The sequence below is a fragment of the Vanessa cardui genome, chromosome 23 (genome assembly GCF_905220365.1).
Source record: "Vanessa cardui chromosome 23, ilVanCard2.1, whole genome shotgun sequence".
NCBI classification, from domain to species: domain Eukaryota; kingdom Metazoa; phylum Arthropoda; class Insecta; order Lepidoptera; family Nymphalidae; genus Vanessa; species Vanessa cardui.
Genome location: NC_061145.1, coordinates 4868480 through 4892291, shown reverse-complemented (window position 1 = coordinate 4892291; position 23812 = coordinate 4868480). Strand labels below are relative to the sequence as shown.

The following is a 23812-nucleotide window of genomic DNA, read 5'->3' as shown; positions in this document are numbered from 1 at the left end:
CAAAGATATATAGTCAATAAATATAACAAATTTACGCTCCGTTTAAAAATTCCAATCACAGACTAAACAAATTATAGATAATCCTATATATATACATATATATATATATGGATATGACCACTTAGTATATGGCGGCCTTTTCGAGAGTGTCTGTCTCCCATTACACCCTTATTGTGTCTTGTTGTGATCCGTTTCTATATTATGTATATGTTTTAACGTTATAAATTCTTAAGTGTATCTGTTTCTATATAGACGGTACGATAACTTTTTAATCGTTTAAATAGACGTTGACTAATCCAGGAAATATGAGTATGAACTTATTGTACTAATTTGAAAGCAAATGTCATAATGTTGATAAGCTAATATTTTGTATAGTTTCTCCATTAATATCAGAGAAGCCAGCGATGATGATATTTAAGTGACACATTTATACAAGTCCTAGTATAATAAACTGTCCCACACCGGGTTCGTTCAATGAAATAAGTAGATAATGTGGGCACTATTTAAAGCTAATCAAACTTAGTTAAGGAGTAGTCTACACTCGTGCGCAGGCGACGATCGACGCCATGACGCTTTAGTTACAATTCAAATACAGAACGCGTCGGTCGTTCGTGTGTTTCGTCATAGACACATAACTGATTCTGTGCGATCTGTCAAATGTTACTCTCGCTTGGTGATGTTGCTGTCTCTATGCTATCTTTTTTTTTATTGGTACGTATCGCACAAGTCGAGTTATTTGTCTATGTTCTTGATGTTAACCAGTGACAGTTGTTGGATGCAAAGACTTTTTTGATTTTCGAACCCGGTAAGTTTTTTTTTTTTAGTCACCAGTTCATTGGCGAGTTTACCTTTTATTTTATCATAGTTACATATTTTTAATATTATACAAGGAGTTGTCAATCCAGGAGGTCACATATAAATAAGGATAAAATATTTCTTTAAAGCAATAACCATCGCCTTAGTATGACGTTATTTCGGTATTTAGACCGGCAGACATATTGTGAATCATTAATCAATTCGCCGCTAAGTGATCACGAATTCTTAACATCTGCATGACTGCTATAGGAGTTTATTAATTACTAATTGTTACCCGCAGCTTCGAATGTAATGAAAATTTCCTGAAACATAAATTGTCTTGTAAACTTTAGATATAGCAAGGAAACTACAGGTTTAATGATTTATATTTCTGTGTAAATTCGACATGGGAAGCAAAAAAAGGTGCCAATTGTTTTTTTTTAATTAATGTTTATTTTTGTATAAAGAACACATGGTAATGCTTAAAACATTTTTTTGTCACTATTAAAGAAGTCATTTTTCAAGTTTATTCAATCTATAAATAGAAAAAAGCAGTAGCCGTTAGTTTATCGTACAATGTATTATTATTATTTCAATAAGATAACACATCAACACCCAGCTTAAATTAATATAAAAAAAATGTATCGCTGTCCTTATTGAATAACCAATTCGAAAGTTCTAAATTTAAATTATCCCCTGAACTGTCAATGAACAATTAACTTTGAAGAAACGACGTTCTGTTTACAGGGCGTTAACGATAACGCGTGACCTCAGATAAGAGGGGGCAAAAGTTAAAGATGAATTATAAAGAGATAGCTAGAGTGATGAACTTAGTAAACATTATGAACCGTTTGTATTGTCTAGACTTAGCCTTAAGTATCTTTAACAATAAACGATAGAAATAGTTTTGTCTATATACCAATGATGTTCTAGTAAACAGATATGTTTTTATTACGCTCAAAAAGTGATGACTAGAAAACGTCCTAATTGGGACGTTTGCCTTTAGTCGTTTTACGTAGTAATACGTTATAATACATCATAATTAGGTAGTAATACGTTTTGCGCAATTAAAACATCTAGTTATCCCTTTTACTTATTGTTTTTATCAAGCTATCCTTTTTACTTGTAACGAAATGTAAAATAAACGGTCCCCGGCGCGGCACACTTTTTTCTGTTGTTTAGTATGGGTAAACCATATCTGTTTATTCGAATATCATTGCTATATACGTTTTTCTTGAATATACATATAATTATATTGTCAGCAAATTTTATATGTAATTTAGTCGTTGGACGTTGCACGTTTTATTTGCAAAGTCCTTTTGCATACAACCTTTATTAATTCGTTTGTAATATGACAATTGTTTTACGATTTTTAGAAAAGTAACAACTATTTCGTCAATTAGTTTGAAGTCAAATAAATGACTCATACACGTCGTTTTTCGTCCGCCTATAAAATAAATGCAAGCACATACTAATAATTGTAAGTGTTATAGCATTTTCAAGTACGTATATTTTTACGTATAGTACGTAAGAGCGACTATAAAATTACCGCACTGTTAAATACATTAAAACCTATTTTTGCGCGTAACTGGCTGATGAGTAACTCGGAGCTGGCAATTAAAAGAAAAAGTTTAAATTTTAAATAACGAACAGGCGGTCCCGAAACACGCTGGTCATTCATCCCGTTGCCATATGGGCGAACACGCTCGAAGTGTTAACATCAATTAGAAGTGACACGTGCATTATTTGCATATTTAATTTTTTGAATTCAATTTGAAATCGTAAATAGGTCAACTCATGTCATTGCATGTTCTATTAGGTATTCGAATTAATCTTCAAGATAGTTTAAATGACGTTTAGATTAATCATTTAGATTATTCATTAATTTTTCTTTAATCAAAGTCATTGGATTTTTTTATTGATTTGATATTTACCGCATGGGAACAGCGTGCTGGAATATATTCAAAACTTTCTCCTCAAAATGGAGAGGAGGCCTTAGCCCAGTAGTGAGAATTTTACAGTCTGTTGTCGTTTTTATGATATAAGAAACACTAATATACAAAAGCATTTATTTTAATAAATGATTCTAAATTTAAATTTTGCTGGAATAGAGAGACGTTTTGTTTGAAACATTTTTAAGGAACTATTAAAAAAAAAAAAAAAACGATGTTTAAATTGTTGGATACGTTAACTCAATGATCCAATCACAATCGTAATCGTTTCACAATAGAACGATTCCTACCAATTAGACCAATCACAGAACATTTAAATCAAATCTAATAGTGAATTAGTGCAGTCGAAGATTGTTAATCCGGATATTGCCAGTTCTATTAGCTATGTCGTCTGTGGCGCGGATGCGAGCAATTGAGATGTTAACAAGAACATCGCTTCGTTCATTTAGACTCATGTTGTTGACAATTTTTCACTATGAGAATATTTCATACGCTAATCTAGAGTATTTTTCAAATAATACATAGACTTCAATAAACGAATACATATGTATATTAAGTAGTTTAGCTATTACAAGTGGCTTGTCAAAGGTTATTTTACTAAAACACGATGATTAAGGACTAGGTAACGTTTATACACAATAATACTCCTTCTAGGAGTATTTATAAGCAGTAAAAGTAATGTCAGAGATGCAATAACACGAAGCGAATAATGATAGCACACAGCCAAGTAGAGTTACCTATATGAATTTACTTGTTTAGGTAATTTAATGTTCATTGCTTTTTTTTTTTTAAATTACAATCGACTCTTGTTAACATTTGAGCTAAAATGTAGTAATTCTTCGTAAAAAGATAAGTTAACTGATAAATATTTACTGACTAGCTTATGACATAGTCTAACTACATAGATCTGAATTTACAGTCATACATCAATTTTTTACAACAGTTCTTTATATACGATGCAAGCAGGCAATTTTTTTTAATAAATCACCCCCTGAAGGGGTTAAATGAGGAATGAAAGATTGCATTTTAATTATCATCCCAAGTAGACAAAAGTACCAATGTTTTTAAAAGAATTGAGTTATTTTTGTAATTAAAAATGTAAGTTCGGAGCGTCTTTTGGTATTTATTTTTTCATTAATTTCTCAATCCGAAAGAAACGCAATGTGCCCAAGGATACTTGAGACCATACCGACATTTAAAAAAAAAAAAGAAAATATTTTTCTTCTAAGTGATGATTAGTTCAGTTGTATATTAACAAAAATATTTTATCTGTATAACTTATTAGAAATGTAGTAAATTATCCAAATGCATCCATTAAAATACGGATAAAATAAAGTTCAAAAATTCAAGTGAAGTTGTTATATAATTATATAAAATACAAACGTAGTAATCCATACTAATATTATTGGTTTTTCTTTATACCAAGTTGCAAATGATCCATTTTTAAAAAGAAAAACAACGCACGTTATACTTAGATATATAATTCCTAGGTTCTTGTTTTCTTAGTTAAAATCAAACTTACCTAATTAAAAAATAGGATAATTAAAATTATATAAAACATTTTGGATTACCAACAAATACAGCTAAAAATAAAACAGTGTTTGGAATGTTTTATCACAACATTTTTTTATTTGAATTATTTTGTGTACTTAATTTAAATATATGAAAAATAATTATTCACTAATCGATACCTGAAATATATTTTATAAATAAATAAAGCACTTTATATTTTTATGGAACAATTTGAAAATCAATCATTTTACGTAACACAGTTATTGTACCAATATTTCATATGAATTATGTTGAAGTCAATATTTTCAACATTACAATACAAAGTTCATTGAATTACGTGCACTTACCCATCTGCATACACATACACCATTTTATTTTAATAAATTCCTTCCTTAAATGTGTTTCCTTAAAATGTATACGAATCATAATATATTTAAAAATATATATATATATAAATTTGATGTAAGCGAATCTAGTAATATCAACAAATGTAATAGTTAAAACATTATTCGATGATTAAATTCATTAATTGTCATTCCGTCAAATTTAAATATCGAAATGAATTGTAAACACAAATTAAGCACATGAATATTCAGTGATGCTTGCCTGTCTTTGAACCCGCAATCATCGATGAAGATGCACGCGTTCTAAACACTGGATTCTTAGATAAAATTATACCAATATAATTTTCTTAAGACAGTGGATTTTTTATAGAATAAAAACAAGTCTACAAAGGCGCTTTACTAATATACACCTATTATTCAATAAATATTTGCGAATATATTATTTTTTATTGTATGTAACAGTTATTATTAATTACTTTTTAAATGAAAAAAAAAAAATACGCGTTGAAAATTAATATATAATTAATCTTTACATTATTGCGAAATATCAGAAAGTGCAATGACATCCATGTGCATGATATCTGTTCTAGAACTAATAATAATACTGAAAACAACTAAACTAATTTGATATGACAAAAATACTTACTATCCATTTTATCCAATAGTTTACCTCGTACAGACAGAGATGGCAATAGTTTAGTTCTGCCAAATTTGTTTACAAATAATTGTGCCTGTGGTGTGTTTTCTTTAGATTTAAAGTATAGTACGATACAACTTGGATATAGAATTGGCAAATTCAATAAAACGATTATTGCCGATTTACAAAACCAATAGAAATAGCTCCCTATCGCGCCATTCGAGGATATTCGTCGCTATAGATTCTCGCGTCATTTCAACCCGAGAAAGCAAATGCATGTAAATCGACGAATCAAATTGACGAATATATTAGGTCATATGAAATAACAAGTTGTTACGTTTATGTAAAGATTATATTTACATGAGAAATAAATATTAATAATTTGGAATAGCGCATTTGATTCGGGTGTGATCGGTTTTACCAATTCTGCCGATGCTACATCTAAGATGTATTGTACTTACTACACACTCGAACGATTGATTTTTTTGTTATCATAATTATCAAATTAACTCTTACCAATGTCAAAATAAAGGTCTTTTTACCACATCATGTTTAAAATATGATAGGATATAATAATTTCAATAACTTCCATGCAAGAGAGAAATAATTTAGAAGCGCATTATTAGCGTACCTAAAGTACTTTTAAATGAAATTACTTGCTTAGTGGCTCTCAGTAATAAATTTAACATTATGTCCGCCATATTGAATTTCTGATGATGTCATGATCACAATGTCATAGACACTTGGACATTACTACGAATAGGATGACAACACGTTAATTGAGCTTGTGGTTGGAGATGGTAAAATTGAATCGACATATGAATATATACAAAACGTAGTATCTTTATATTATAAATGCAAAAGTGCGTTTGATATAATTTAATTCTTAATTACGTTACAGTTGTTGAATAAATTCGAATTGAATTTTAAATGTAGGTTGAGTATGTTTTAGGGTGCGTTATAGGATACATTTTTATTTATTTTGTACAAACGAAAATCATAGTTACCACACTAATGAAATGTAAAATATGTACATTTAATGAATATACACATTGAAGAGGAATATCATAAGCAAGTTTCTAACATTTCACGAATCATTAGATAGTATAAAACAAAGTAACTTTCCGCTGTCTGTCCTATGTATGCTTAGATCTTTCAAATAATACAACGGATTTTGATGCGGTTTTTTTAAATAGATAGAGTGATTCGAGAGTAAGGTTTTTGTATATTATACATGGACAATATAGTAAAGAAACAAGAAAAAAGTAGTATATTTAGTATCAAAATTGCACCCATGCGAAGCCGGGGAGGGTCACTAGTTAAATACAAAGGGACACAATAAGCTCCTGAATAAATTATCATAGTTTTTCAGGAACTTATCGTTATTTTTAGTCCATAATATAGAATGTACGCCAATAGCCTTGAAAAATATATCCCTTATAAATGTAATTTATAATTATCATTGCAAATCGTAACAAAGGATCTTCTAAAGAGATTCTTGTACTAATTTAAGTATTTATAGTCGTGTCGTTAGCACATATGTGTGATAATTGTCAATCCAGACAATGTTAAGTGGACTTCATTACTGCATTTTGTTATAATTATCTTGTTGGTAAATGTAAAAGTGAGAGCAGATGGAAGTATATACTACAATAAACTTAATATGGTAGGATTATTTATAAGGCGGCTACCACCATATATTAACTAATACTTACGAGTATTGTTGTGTTCAGGTTTGTAAGTTGAGTTAATTTGTTTAATTACTGCCTTTACTTATGTGCTAACCTGTGGTCGGTGTTCCATTTGCCAAACCTCGTGACTTTTATTATAATTCATTGTTCGTTTTAGGTATGTGTACATAAATCTGCAGGATTTTTTTTCAAACGTTGTTACTTACAATATTTTTATAGATATTTCTATATGAAACAGTTTGAAGCGATCGTTTTTACAGTGTAATCATAAATTGTATTAAACGTCATATATCATTTGGGACGTTTTGCACGTTGACCATATAAAAAGTTTATAATATTTACAGTGACAACTCATCTTATGAAACAAAAAGACGCTTGTATTCGCTTATTTTTCATCCCTATGATGTATATTGCATTCCATCATTTTGTGTTATAATATCAGAGTGATAACCAATATAGATGAGTAGAGGATGGCAATGACTGATCGAATAAGAATCTATATATAATCTTAATTTTTATATGTATTTTCTCACAGAACAAGTATTGAATAAAAACTTCTTTTATTAATTATTTGTTAAATAATTTTATAAAACAATATTTTTATTGTATTATTGATATTTTTACTTAGATAAATACTATTAAAAATATGAATAATCCAATAAAAATGGATTATTGATATTTTTAATGATATGAAAAATATCAATAATTCATCCCTCTCCTCAATGGAAGAGAAGGCCTTATCCCCGCAGTGGGAAATTTACAGGATTTACTTTACTTTATAATAAATATTGTTTTATAGAATCTTATTTATATTTGTTATAACATATACATAGAGTAATCCTGATTCGATTATCTGACTGTCCTTATGTTTCACATTCTATCGTCAAGGGAAATTCCGTTTCGCTTAACATTACTTTGGTAAAGCAATAATCCTTTTACATTGTTAATATTGTATCTTATCTTTTCTCTAAGAAATTTTCTCTTAGACGAATAAGTTATCTTTGTTATAAATAGATAGAAGCACACTGTTTTTGACATTTACAAAGACATTACAATTATAAATGTGTTGAGATCCATACTTTGTTTTTAGATACAGAAGAACAGCAGACAGAAGAGTCAAGAGAGAAGAAAGAAGAAAACTAAATCTTGTTCCTAAGTACTAGTGCCGCAGGAGTGATTTTGTTATATCTCCTGCTGCTTAAGTGCTTATCAATAGATTTAGTAACACAACAATAGAAAGAAGAAAGAACAGAAGAAGAATGCTTGTAATTGTGCTAAAATACTTATTATTTAAAATTATTTATTTATTATTTACTATACTGTTACTATACAATTGACATTACTATATAGATTATCATTATAATATATATGGGGATATATATACAACACCATAATAATTTATTATACTTTAAATTGACGTAGATGAAAATATTTGTTTTTTTTTAATGTACCCTCAGATCGAAGGTGTTATATTCATTGAGTCTGTAATTGCACTAGCACATTTATAGTTTTGAAAAGATTACACCAAGCAATATAACGTGTATGGGACGTTCTTGATGGTTGAAAGTTGAATAACTAATAAATGATTAGTCTCAATTTAAAGAACAGGAAATAATTGAAGAGAACGGTTGAGTAAACCTAACCTAAAAATTTCAACCTAAGGAGGCATATGTTAAACTAAATTCTGCCACAGATTATATACATTAACCCACCAGCACTGTTTATATATTTTATTATTTTTACACTGTTACTCTACTTTATGTATTTATATTTTTAAAAAAATCTTATAGTAAGTATATGTATGATGCTACTACTAAAATAGAGTTAAAAGTAATTGTTAAGCGAAATAAATAAAAACTAATTAACTTAATATGAAAACCAGCAAAATAAATTGAGCGATTATCACCTCAATTGATCAACGGTATACGGAGCAACGATGAATTATTATAGTTACAAAGTATAATGTACAGGCTGTTTTATTTTATTGTGACCGTATGTATATATATTGGCATAAGTATCACAACCGGCTGCCTAACAATATGAAAGTCTTTATCATAACCTTAAAAGAAGGGAAAATAAAACTCCTTAGCATAAATAATGATATTATCAATTAAAATAAGAAGAATATATAAATTAAGGATTAAAAATGCTTGACGAGCCTTATCTTTTTGAGGAAAAATATTAGGAACTGTTTCTCACTGACTTATGGCTGACTTCAAATCCAGAGTTACTTGCCTGGATAGAAACAGTATAAAAATAAAAAATATAAAAACATTTGGTACTTAGATTTTGTAAAGTTTCACGTAATGTTTTTTTTTCATTTCTTAAGTAACTATAAATAAAGTAGCGCTTATTGTGATACAGTTTCCATGTGCTTTTTTTTCATGCAGTGAAAACCTTTAGCCTAGACTCTTAGCTGTTCTTTTCCACTCTCTGGGTAACGTACGATTCTTACTAACTGCGATGATACTCTTGGGATCGTTTTCAATTTAACTTACCACATCTCAGAGCGCGGTGGAGTTTGACGGCGGCTTTCTTTACCAGCTTTGTATCTATATGTTCGGGTAGCTCTCATTAAAGATCCTGTTGTGACTCGGAATAAAATACACCACAAAACTTGTCAGTCCTTATAACTGACTATGAAATAATGATGAGTGACTATTAAACAATTTCGGGTATAATCAATCTCAATGAAGACAACGAGGTAACAGCACAGGAGATATTAAATATCCCCAATCGTGTGTGAAAACGCAACAGTTTCTACTCCCTAATTCTCACAATCCGATTTGATTACAATCGAATATTAGAAGAGAAAATGCAAGAGCAGTCCGTGCATTATGACACGGGAATTTTAACCTTATTAACAACCACATTTAGGACTAAAAATTTAAATAGAGCACTGGGTATCGAAATCTGAAGTTTTAGAACAGAAGACAATCAACGAATCGCTCTTTTGTGAAATAGTCTTGTGAATCACGCATTGCAATGGAGTATTGAGGAAATTGGATGAATAAAAATCAAAGTATACTTTGTTCATGTAGCTTCTTATAAATGCTTTTGAATCGTGACGTAACAAAAGCCTCTATAGCCTTACACAGCCTTCTCATCAGCTCTCGGTACTCAGTCTCACGTCTATGCTGTATCTGCAACACTGGACCATAATGTATTTCAATGTTTTTATGTTATTGCCCATATTTCACAAATTATTATAAATAATATGGTGCTGTGCTCCTAACTACAATATAATATTTAGTATAAAAATTGTTTACAAATGTAATGGTACGCGAAAAATCCGGCTATATTTATAAAATTTTAAATAAACATATATAAATTAAAGTCAATTTTGTTCGTTGCTATTTTAGATTGTTTTCTTCATGAAGTCGGCTATAATCGAAAACGCATTTTATATTAAAAAATAATACGAAAGCGCATTAAAAATCTACTATCTTCCTTAAATTATATTTAAATGTAATTTATTATGCAGTTTTTGTCTCATAAAACTGTACTTTATGAGTGAATAATGAAATAAGAACACATCGTTATTTTTTTATAGATACATTATTTATAATGTACAGTAGAGTATCAGTATTCGTCAAAATAATTATATGTAACAATTAAATATGTATGCTCCCTTCTTTAATTTTTATATTATTGTAGGGTAGATATAACAAACCAAGCCAAGCATTTAATTAAGGTGTATTTTTAACTGAAGTTTTTTTTAACTGGCAATGTAGAAAATATCTAAATGAATACTTTATATAAACCTCGGGAATGTGCTACTGGCTGTATACAATAAATGCCGCGGAATCAATTACCTGTATATTTATGAATATTCATTGTATTTATGTATGCATATTGAGTGTGTAAGTTCCTACTTTGTTAAACGTTCCCAAAGACTATTTTTGAAATATTATGTTAATGACCGAAAAGGTTCTTTTATATTGAATGAAAATATTTTAAATTGTAACTCAGACAATTTAATCAATAATCTAATATTAAAATACGAAGCTTTACACTTTGTCTGATTGTCAAAATTATACCGGCGGTTCGGAAAGAAACAACAGAGGGTTGAGAAGACATTATGTATGTTATGGTAACAACCAAAAAATGTAATTCGATTTCAGTTCTCGAGACGTTAGTTAGTGGTTAGAACGAGTGCATCTTAACCGATGATTTTGGGTTCAAACCCAGGCATATATATGGTGTATGCATAATTTGTGTTTATTATTCATCTCGTGCTCAGCAGTGAAGGAAAACATCGTGAGGAAACCTGCATGTGTCTAATTTCATCGAAATTCTGCCACATGTGCATTCCACCAACCCGCATTGGAACAGCGTGGTGGAATATGTTCCAAACCCTCCTTTTAATGGAAATTTACCCTCTCCTTACTTTCGTAAGGGCGTATGATCGTAAGCCAAATATGTGGTAAAAACGTTAAAAATGAATCAGCACTGAGAGTTCAAATTTAGTTTGATTATTAAAAATACTGAGATAGTCTAAAAACTATTATTAAAATGTGTTAGCATAGATATTACTGACATTTAAAACAAAATTATTTCTGGTACACTAATTTGTTTCATTGATAATGCATTGTTTACGTCATCATAATTAGTTTGTTTTTGTCATTGTTATAATTACTAGAATAAGTAATTCAATATCATTAACAAACGACACAAAATTACAAATATTTTAAATAAATAAGGAAAGACTATTTAAGTATATAACACAAAAGAAAAGGGCCTAAAATGGATTGTAGTGATATTGTTTTGATACAGCTTAGTTTACTTCGTACGAGGCAAAGAAAAAATATTTGTCAGCAAAATAGAATTGAACTCCCGAAAAGGCCTAAGGCTGAAATCTTTATAAATTTGTGTATTACCGGGTTACCGTGAAATTATCGAATTAAAAATGTAGTATTTGTTACCAAATATGTAAAAATTTAGATGCTATGTTCATCATCCTTAGTATTACTACTGGGTAGGGTACCCAAAACAGATTATTTTTATGTTACATTGAATACTTTACAATTTTTTTATTTAGCTCAAGAGTTTAGTAACCATGGGTTGTGGTGTATTGACAATGTAGTATAGTCTATTGGCAATGTCACTAACTATCCAATGTACCATTTGCCAATCAGCCTTATAAATCCCATTTGCAAAGTAACCTTATACCTTTTACCAATAAATAAAAATCTAATTTGAGGCATTCAACAAATATTTTTAAATAGTGTTTAGCGAATACAACTTTTCCTGGGGAACTAACGAGTCATGTTGACAAATCTTGAGTCAAACCTTCTTTCGATTGGTCTATATCAGCCGAACTTCATTCACCTCGTGTGCCATCAGAAATATATGAAATCTTAAGATGATAGTTTCTAAAATTGAAGTCGCACACAATTTATTCAACATGTGTTGATTTATTTAATACACAAAACAAAAGGAATAGATTAATGTATCGAATTTGTATATGTATGACCCATAACGGTTTCGCACGGATAGAAAAAGTATCTACGTTACACTTATGTATCGTAGTATTAATAAATAATTATTTATTAACACTATTGGCGTACATAGTGCACGCAGTCCGTATACATTTTTTATGGTATAGGTTGGCGGACGAGCATATGGGCCACCTGATGGTAAGTGGTCACCATCACCCATAGACACTGACGCTGTAAGAAATATTAAGTATTCCTTACATCGTCAATGTGCTACCAACTTTGGGAACTAAGATGTTATGTCCCTTGTGTCTGTAGTTACACTGGCTCACTCACCCTTCAAACCGGAACACAACAATACTGAGTACTGTTATTTAGCGGTAGAATAACTAATGAGTGGGTGGTATCTACCCAGACGGGCTTGCACAAAGCCCTGCCACCGAGAAATACATTTTTACAATATAACAATAATCTTTAAATTTCAGCCAATTTATAAAAACCGTAAGCTTATCAAGTTCTAGCAAGCGCGGCGTTGGAGCTTTATAATATTATTTAGGGATATTCATTATGTATTTGTGCATTTTGTTATTTGATATGGGAGCGATATTAAAATATTTTGAAAATTATTGCTATTTGTCCAATTTAAATTTTAAGTTTTCACTCAATCGTTTTTTTTACTTAACGACAACGTAACCTACGTATAAATAGGTCGCTATTTAAAAAAATATAAGTAACAAATCTTACGCGGTTTGGTTATATAGCAATAATTCATGAATCGGTACTTATGAAAAAAATATTTCCTGTCTATTTACAAAAGTACGTTAATACATGAATGCGTGTAACTAAAACAGATATCTAATTTATAAAAGTAACACAATAATATACATAAATAAGTGAAATTACATATATAACTTATTTACATATATAAGTGAAATAGTCTGACACATAAGAGATTTCCAAAACTATAGTGTCAATGGACTCGAATTTGCATATACATAAAATATTGGTATCTTAAAAATACAAGCGTTTGTAATGCAATATCTTATAATGATGTTGGACCTACAGGCACAAGGGACTTAACGTCTTCCAAGTTTATTCCCAAGGTTCGTGGCGCATTGGCGATAAGGTATGGTTAATATATCCCTAGCGCTATTGTCTACGGGCGGTAACTTACAATCAGGTAGCCTATTTGCTCGTCCACCTACCTAAATCATAAAAAACTGCCCTGGACACAATCGTCAATTTCATTATTATTCCTAGATGTAGAGCCTACAATGAATAACTATCGTGAATATGTGATTCACAAAAATATCATATAATCGATTATATGGAACACTATTAATATTTTTTTTTTTTAGATTTTATTATAGAGATGATAAAAAAGCGTTACAAACTTATTGACTTCCAGGCAGGATTTTTATAGATGCTTAATTGTATTGAACTAACATAACTTTGTGTTTTTAAATATTGAAAAAGTGTAACTACTGAGTTTCTTGCCTATTCGTCTCTGTAAAATCTACATTCCGAACCAGTGGTAGCTTAACTTTATACAATTTGTTAAAAGACGATTCAAAAGTGCTTGTAAAAGCCTATTTGAATAAAGTATATTTTGATTTGATTTGAATAAATATTATGAAGATGATCATAATATGTCAAGAAATATATTCCAAGCCATACAGTATTAAAACTTACATTTGGATTTATAATGTTGCTCAAGAATTTGTTTTGGCTTATTTAAGCATCATGATTGCACTTATATTCTCTCTATCCCTTGCCGTATATTTTATAATGTAATTATTTCGTTTTCTTTTAAGAATTCTTATAATTCAGGAATCATTCCTTCTTTTCCTTACTGTTATACAGTAATAAATTAAAAAAGCGTAGCTATAACTCTACTGATACTAGTGCAACTTAAAACGGCTAAAGCTTTTGCAATTAGATATAAAATAAAATAATTAGTCTGCACATAACATTTAAATTTATATAAAAAAAAAATAATATACTCAGAAATAATGTTACTGAAATCGACATATAAATAACGCCATATAAGTGTTTGTAATACCTAATCAATTATTTTAAGTTAAGATCATTCTCTAAATTTTCCTAATTTGCTTTAGCTTGTCCAGGACTAACGATTTAAGCAAATAAAATGGACTTAGACCAAATTTCACTGTTAGGTATTAATATAACAGCGGGCGTGCTGCGAAAGCAATCCCACAGCCGTTTCCGTGCTGATGGCGACCATCGCAGGGATTTTAGTGAGTCGGGTATCTATGAAGATTTTCTCTGTGAAAATCTTCTCGTCTTGTACGTAATTATTATTTAAAAAAATGTAAAATTAGCTGACGGTTAACTTGGTAACTTGGCTTGGTTGGAATATGTATTACGCTGTTGTGTATTATAAAATCTTGTGATATATAGTTTAGAAGAAAAAAGGCAATAACTACGAGAACTATTGTATCTAATGATTTAATTCACAAAATTGAAGTGAAGAAGAATAGTGAAAGTGAAATATTAATACACATACTTCGTATCGGTTAAATAAATATTACGTCCAAAAGCCAACCAGATATATCTACATTTAATGGTAATTAATAAATGAAAAAGAGAAAACATTAGTAAGGGAATCAGGGCTGGGAATCTAATAATTGAGGACTATCTACATGCTCTTTTATGGTGAGACATAAAAAAATATATATTTAAAAACCAAAAAATAAAGAAATACATTAAAAACAGTTAAACGGATTGAGGGAGACAAATTACGAAAAATATTTTTATAAGTAGAGATGCTTCGATATTCTTTAAACATGTTTTAATGTTGGTTGGTTAAATATGCTTAATGCCTCGGCTACATAGTGTGAGTCCCATGTTAGAACACTCGAAGATGGCGGTTTTACATCCGGGTAAACGTCATTAAAATATCATCTATTTAATTTGTGTTTTTAATTCACATTGTGCTCGAAAGTTAATGATAATATCGTGAGACAACATGCCTAAATCCGATAAAATGGGCCACATATGCATTGGATTATAATTCCTTCGCAACCCTTATCAAAAGACAAAGCCTCAACTCAGAAGTAGAACACTCATGTGTTCTATATATTATTCAGAGCTTCGATATATTTTTTATGTTGATGAGTTGTATTTGCACATTTAGGTGAAGTTAAACACGATTTTACATGTTTTCAGATGCAATAGACTGTCAACACTCGCCATACTTCTGAGTACTTACTTATAATGTATCCTTCCATGCTTACAATCTAGAATTTTCGAGAATGGACATTCATAAAGCTAAACCTCATACACATCCGACCCGCTGAAGTTTACAGTGCTCATACACGCGACCATTACTATTAACAGAGAAAATAAAAATAGACAAGAGAATAACACTACGGGAGATCAATCCAATGATTCCCAAGCAATTGATATCAATTCAATGCATAAATCTGATCTTGCACAATAAATAAATTGCATCAATGGATCTCAATAACAAAATTGCTCAAAATCTATTCCTAACGATGAATATCCGTCGTGGATAGATAATTTTAGAATCTGCGGGTAGTTATCCATTTTATTCTGATCTATCCTTTATTATAACACTTTAGAAACATTTAGAAAGTGTGAGGGGTCAAAATATGCTGGTGGTGCGGCCCGTATCACTTAAGTTAATAAAAGTCCCCTTGATATTAAATTTAATAGTCTATGAAAGGGAGGTCTCAAACGGTCCTTCCTGTGGCCGACGGAAGACGGCGATTGGCTCAATTGAGTGGCCTATTCACCAATCAGCGGCAAGATAGGTTATGATAGCTCAGCTATTGTGGCAATTTTGAATTGAGAATCTTTTTACAGAATACATCAGCTGTTACAAGATGAATTAATATTACATTACGAGATTGCCCGACACTGACTTATAACTATTATTATTTATATCAGTGCGTTAACTTATGTTAGTATTTTGGGATCATTGTTTTTCCTAGATTGCGTATTACTACCATTAACAATATAAAGCCATACATATGGAGATAGAATTGTCGATATAATACCTATAGATGATTTTGGACGAATATATACTATTAATGACTTATTAGGCATAATGTAAGGATCGAATTTCAAACTTGACCGAAATGATATGATTGTACAAACGGTCACATACTTTGGATCCATTAATAAAGATAAAGAAGTTTGCATCATGCAGGCGTTAAGTTAGCTTATCTGGTTGGTTATAAATATTTAAATTTTAATTACACATTTATTGGTTACAATTAATTATATCTTATTTTACACAATAGATATTTTTTTTAATAATAGACAATTCTATATCGCTTGAAACTCAGTGGTGACTTTAACACGTAGGCTGTGGCATTATTTTATATTTTTCCATTCCTGCGTTTAAGACCTCGTTTGAAAACTATTATAATACCGGTTCGGGGCTCATTAGACCACGTTACGTTTAAGAAACTAAAAGTCGATGTGATGTGATGATGCGATGTGATCAGTGTGGTACGTGGTTATAGAGACTCCGTATTAAAGTAGGTACACCATAGTAATAAAGAAATATTTATCACTTTTCTACAATATGTCAAATAGATGTTATGGCTACCGCAACAACAAACAACAACAACAGCCTGTAAATTCCCACTGCTGGGCTAAAGGCCTCCTCTCCCTTTAGAGGAGAAGGTTTGGAACATATTCCACCACGCTGTTCCAATGCAGGTTGGTGGAATACACATGTGGCAGAATTTCTATTAAATGTGTCACATGCAGGTTTCCTCACGATGTTTTCCTTCACCACTGACCATGAGATAAATTATAAAGACAAATTAAGCACATGAATCAGCGGTGCTTGCCTGGGTTTGAACCCGCAATCATCGGTTAAGATGTTCTCATCCATCTCGACACATGAGTCGAGATGGCTACCGCACGACAGAGAAATATATGTATTCCGCACCGCAAGGGTACAAACGAGGCGTATTAGACCTCGCTCCGTATTGAACGTATTAACGAAGTATATTCATTGAATTTTCTCATGCTTAAACTTTCGGCGGTGAAAGAAGATATTAGATTGGAAAGATTTTTTTATGGTATGGGTTGGCGGACGAGCATATGGGCCACCTGATGGTAAGTGGTCACCATTACCCATAGACAATGACGCTGTTAGAAATATTAACTATTCCTTAAATCGTCAATGTGCCACTAACTTTGGGAACTAAGATATTATGTCACTTGTGCCTGTAGTTACTTCAAACCGGAACACAACTATACTGAGTACTGTTGTTTGGTGGTAGAATAACTGATAAGTGGTTGGTACCTACCCAGACGGAACTAAGATATTATGCCCCTTGTGCCTGTAGTTAATTCAAACCGGAACACAACTATACTGAGTACTGTTGTTTGGTGGTAGAATAACTGATGAGTGGGTGGTACCTACCCAGACGGGCTTGCACAAAGCCCTACCACCAAGAAAAGAAAATGCATTTAACATTTGAAATTTCTCCATCTGCGTTGGAGTAACGAGGGAGAGGCTGTTATGTATTAGGGAACTATTATATAGTAATGAAAATGTATCCACTATCCTTTTAACAAATCTGTACGCCTTAGGAGCTGAGATGTTATGTCTCTTGTGTTAGTTATACTGACTTAGTCACTCTTCAAACCGGAACAGAACAAAAGTAAGTATTCCTGTATAATATAATCTGAAGAGCGGGTGGTAAAGATTATCATGCTCAAAGCCAAGTAAAAACTTAGTATAATACAGGTCACAATACAATGCTAAATATCATAAAAGACAATAAAATGAATACAAAGCTGTAGTGCCCAAATTCTTATGGTAAATAGGCTATTTGACTGGTTTTTAAAAATCCATTTTATATTATTTAGTAGAAGTTAAAGAACCCAGTAAAAGTTGTGTTTTTTATTTCTAGTACAGATTTGCCGAAAAATATCCATATTTAAATAGCGCGCAAAAACGCTACTTGGTCAATATGGCGCTGAAATAAGGTCGGTGACGTCACTTTCCTGTATTTTAATCTGTGCTACATATTGTAGAAAAGCAAAGTTTACAAGAAAGTGACTTCATCATAAGCCCGGCCAATTAGGAGCGTTTTGTGTCACGTGACAATCGTTTGAAAAAATGAATTTATATTTATGGATTTTTGAATATATTAAGTATTATTTTCAACTTTCGTTAGTAAATTAATATGTTTTTAGTAAATAAAATAATTATTCGTAATTTTATAACGCATTTTTATTCCATATATATATTTGTAATGACATAACAATTAATACGTTGCTAAGGAACTAGATTCTATATTCTAAAGGATATGACAGCCCTCCGCCGCAATTTGACGTTCTATTAAAGGTGCCGAAAGCATTTGGTCGACATGTCGACGTATTATCTCGTTTTCATCTGTGACTATTTGATAATGTAATGTTCCTAGTCGCTTTTGAATTGTTCCAAAAATCCACTTTTTATTTTTACCGTATACTCGAACTTGTACTCTGTCCCCCTCTTTAAATTGTTTATTTAAAATTATGTTTTCTTTTAATTGTACTCTAGTATTCGTATCTCTTTCAAATATTGTATGTAAATATGTCCTTATATTTCTGCCAAACATGAGTTCGTATGGACTCCGCCCGCATACCCCCGGGGTTCGTCGCAAGCAACACTTGACTGTAATTATTTTATCTATTAAGGTACCTCGTTCCTGTTCCATAGTTTTTAATCTTCTCTTTATTGTTTGAACGAATCGTTCCGCTTGTCCATTAGTTGCTGGGTGATAAGGAGCTGAAGTCCTATGTAACACTCTTTGCTCAGTAAGAAAGTTTTTGAATTCATTTGATGTAAATTGCCGGCCATTATCAGATACTAAAATGTTAGGAGCTCCAAAAGTTGAGAAAAGATCTTTTAATTTTTGTATGCACCATGAACTTGTAATAGTTTTCGTAGGAATTATTTCAACCCATTTAGAATATGAGTCTACGATAACAAATAGGTAATGTCCATAAATTGGTCCAGCAAAATCAATATGTATTCGCTGCCATGGTTCTGTAGATTCTTCCCAATGGTGTATTTCAACTTTTTTAGGTTCGTTCAATTGTAGTCTGCATGATCTACACGATTTAACTTTATTTTCTATATCTTTATCGATATTTCTCCAATAAACAAAACTTCGAGCCAACAATTTCATTTTAACTACACCAATATGTCCAGTATGTAACTCGTTTAACACAATATCTCTCAAACCTTTTGGAATAAATACTCGTGTACCTTTAAGTATGCAGCCATCTTGCATTGTTAGCTCATTATTATTGTAGCCAAAACTTCTTAGGTTTTTACCTGTTTGTAGTGCTTGTAATATCGGTTGTAATTCTTCGTCATTAATTGTTTCAGATTTAATTTTCTCTATGCTAATTTGTAATGTACTTATCTGTTGTAATTGATATATACTGTGTTGGTCTCTTTTACTGTCATTGCTCTGTTCGACGGGAAATCTAGATAAATAATCAGCATTTGAATGTCTTTCTGAACTTCTGTATTCGATTTCGTAATCAAACCCAGACAAGAAGTGAGCATATTGAAATAATCTCATAGTACTCATTGTAGGTAAGGTTTTATGTGGATGGAAAATTGTTGTGAGAGGTTTGTGATCTGTAACTAAAATAAATTTTCGACCGTAGCAGTAATGAAAAAATTTTTTTAAACCCCAGAATATAGCTGTAGCTTCCTTGTCAATCTGACTATAATTTCTTTCACTTGATGATAAGGTCCTTGATGCAAAAGCTATAGGTCTCTCTGTTCCATCTGGTAGTCTATGTGACAAAACTGCACCCAAGCCCTTAGGTGATGCATCGGTAGCTAGCACTAACGGTTTATTCTTATCAAAATGAATCAAACATCTTTCGTTTATTATTTCTTCTTTTATTTTCTTAAAGGATTCTTCGCAAGAACGTGACCAACAAAATGGAACTCCCTTCTTAAGTAGTTCATTTAATGGATTAGAAATAGTAGCTAAATTTGGTATAAATTTATTGTAATAATTTGTCATGCCAATGAAAGTTCTCAACTCATTTACATTAGAAGGACGTTCTGTACTTGTAATTGCTTTTACTTTTTCTTTACTTTTATGTAACCCGTCCTTATCAATTATGTGTCCTAAATATGAAACACTTTGCTTAAAAAAATTGCATTTCTCTTTATTCACTCTGAGATTATTATCCTTCAGTCTTTGTAGTACTTGATGTAATCGTTGTAATGATTCTCCTTCTGAGGAACCTTGAATTATAATGTCGTCGAAAAAACATTTAACTCCTTCCAATCCTTGTAAAATTTTATCCATAAATTTTTGCCATAAATTTGGAGCAACTTTTACCCCAAACATTAATCTGTTTACTTTGTATATGCCTTTGTGTGTACTCAACGTTTGTAACAATGCACTCTCTTCATCCATTTCCATATTTAAATAAGCTTGACTAATATCTAGAGTACAAAAAATTTTACCTCCGTTCATCTCTGAAAATATGTCTTCTATTACTGGAATTGGATATTTTTCATCTTCTATGACCTTATTTAATGTAATTTTGTAGTCCGCGCATAATCGAATACTACCGTTTGGTTTTACTATGGGAACAATAGGAGTACCCCATTCGCTATGATCTATTTTTGTTATTATGCCTTGTTCACAAAGTCTTTCTATTTCATTATCGATCTTTGATTTCAAGGCGTATGGAACTCTTCTAGGTTTGATGAAAATTGGTTGCACATTTGTTTTTAGATTGAGATGGGCTTGGAAATTTGGTATTTTTCCAATATCCGATCTAAATACAGATGTAGAATATTCTTCTAATAACTGGTCTAACTTAAGGCTCTGATCAGTACAATCTATTGAATGTAAGTTAGCGATGTCTACTTGTAACTCTTTCATCCAACTTCTTCCGAAAATTGGATCAACATTCTTGTTAATAATGTATAATTTTCCATAAAATCTTTGATTATCATAGTAACAACGAACGTACGCTACTCCAATAGGTTTAATAATTTCTCCTGTATAAGTTTTCAATTTTATATCTGTTTTAAAAATTTTCCTATTTATTTGTAACTTTTTATAGTCGTTTAAGGATATCGAAGACAATGCAGCACCCGTATCAAATTCCATTTTTATGTTTCTATTTTCTATATTTACTGTTATCATATATTTATCCACAATTTCACCATTGATAATATTGATTTCACCTAAGTCTTCATCCATTTTGTTATTTACCTGTTCCTCTATTTGATTGGCCTCATTTCTTCTTTTTAGACATACTTTAGCTAAGTGACCTTTTCTACCACATTTATAACAAGTATCATGTAATGAACGACACGTGTTAGCTCTATGTCCTATTCTTCCGCAACGGAAACAGGTTCCTTTTAAATCTTCAATTGTTAATGTATCTCTCTTACTCGTTTTGTTTAACGTTACGTTATTTCTGGAAGGTGTTATTTTGTTTACAATTCTGTTGTTTTCTTGACCTGGAATATTAGTCATGGCGGCATTATCTACCTTACCCATTTCTATTGATGCCGCGATTTGTATTAGTTCTGAAAATTGTAATTTTTTCTTTTTCTTGTAATATCTTAATACGTATATCTCCATCTTTTAATCCTCTTATAAATTGTAGTGATAGAAAATTTTCTGAAATATTCTTTTTGCAGTTTTGACAGTTAAATTCACAGTAAGATGAGAGTCTTTTTAATTCTGATGCGTAGATAGTTACCGTCTCGTTGTGTGATTGAAGACGTGAAATAAAATTGTGTTGCATCGCCCACTCGCTCGGTTTTGGATCAATGTAATCTTGTAATATTTTAATAAGGTCTTCATAGCATTTATCGAGAGGATCTTCAGGTGAACATAAGTCACATACTTTTTCGTGTAACTCTGGAGAAAGTGTGGACAGTAATGTATAAACCTTCATTCTCGTATCGTTAATATTATTCATTAACAAATATACGGATAATCTCCTAGCAAAATTTTTAAAGGATTCTGTGTCTTGGTATGGTTGGAATGGTATTTTCGGTGCACATTCTTTGCGGGTATAACTTTTAACTGATCCTAAATTTTCAATATTTTTCAATCTATTTTCTATTTCATTATTATTATATCTACGAAAAAGTAACAGTTTCACTTTCAATTTTGTGTAAAGTTCTTCAAATTCGTACCTGTATTGTATTTCTTCTTCTAATTGATCTTCTTCCGTTTCAAGTTCAATTTCTCTTTGTGCATCGTGGAATCTTTGAAGGCTTTCTTGTAAAGTGTAAAGTCGTGAATCTATTTCTTCTTCTGTAATATTTTCTTGTAAATTTATGTAATTTTCTGTTCTTGTTAAATTACCCCGTAAGGAGGCTCTTAATCTTTTGTATTTTTTTACGGTGTTTGACATCCTCGTCGCCAGTTTAATATGTTTTTAGTAAATAAAATAATTATTCGTAATTTTATAACGCATTTTTATTCCATATATATATTTGTAATGACATAACAATTAATACGTTGCTAAGGAACTAGATTCTATATTCTAAAGGATATGACATAAATAACCATTTTTAAACTCATAATATACACTGATTACAATAATTCACAATTTATTTTTCGCATTAGCCTATTGTCTGTTATCCACTTATGGGTACTAATGTTATACTTTTATTATTAAATTAATTAACACAATTAGATAATTATTCGGTTGTTGTGTTAACAAAATAAATACGTAAGTATATCTTAATAGGTAGGTACATCGATTGAGAAGAGATTGGTAAATTCACAAATATGTTTGGGTATTTTCGACCTTATTGATTATAATTGTTAGCAATACTGAGAAAGTTTCTGCTTTCTGCGGGAGACTTAGGTAGTTAACAATATTATATTTTTGATTGTTATATAATCATGTAATAGATTAATATAAAATTGAAGAAATAGGTTTAATATAAAATTGACAATAAGGAAACCTTTTACTAAATATTTTTATAGTCTATAATTTTCAGTTCATGACAAAACACACAAATATTTCCAGTTTTTGAAAAGGCGATGTACTGTTATATTGAATTTTGTTTTTCCTTGACGATAGCTCTACACTAAACATTCTTTGCATGCCTTTAAGAGTTCATATATGCTGACAAATACCTGAAATATACATTCAAACGAAGAATATTATCTAAGTTGCAGAGAATTTATAAAGATTAAAGGAACTTTTAAAGCTTTTTTTTTACCACAACTAAATATACATTTTTAGTATTTCGGAAAATTTCTTTATCATCAAAATCAAGTCTGTTAAGTATAATACAATCTATATATTGTCGTTGTAGCCGATATAATTCAACTTATATATATTCGCTTAGACCAATTGTATAAGTTCTTGAAGCTATCAAGTAAAAGTATCTAAAACAGTGTTAAAGAACTATTTAACTATACTAATA

The 23812-nt window shown here is 30.8% G+C and overlaps 1 protein-coding gene across 1 annotated transcript; it reads right to left on the bottom strand.

The window, feature by feature from the left end:
* Positions 1–18595: 18595 nt before the first annotated feature.
* On the bottom strand, positions 18596–22926 carry LOC124539826 (uncharacterized protein K02A2.6-like). Its single transcript, XM_047117185.1, has 2 exons — positions 20557–22926; positions 18596–19767 (listed from the first exon to the last, which is right to left on the bottom strand). Exons 1-2 carry the CDS (start codon positions 21999–22001, stop codon positions 18681–18683), a joined length of 2532 nt encoding a protein of 843 aa, XP_046973141.1. The 5' UTR covers positions 22002–22926; the 3' UTR covers positions 18596–18680.
* Between the last annotated feature and the right edge of the window lie 886 nt (positions 22927–23812).

Excerpts from the sequence above, each read along its gene's own strand:
- LOC124539826 (XM_047117185.1), bottom strand. The coding sequence starts at position 22,001 with ATGGAGATATACGTATTAAGATATTACAAGAAAAAGAAAAAATTACAA. Across the intron at positions 19,768-20,556 it reads CTCAGAGTGAATAAAGAGAA|AATTAAATCTGAAACAATTA; the intron begins ATGCAATTTTTT and ends TAGCATAGAGAA.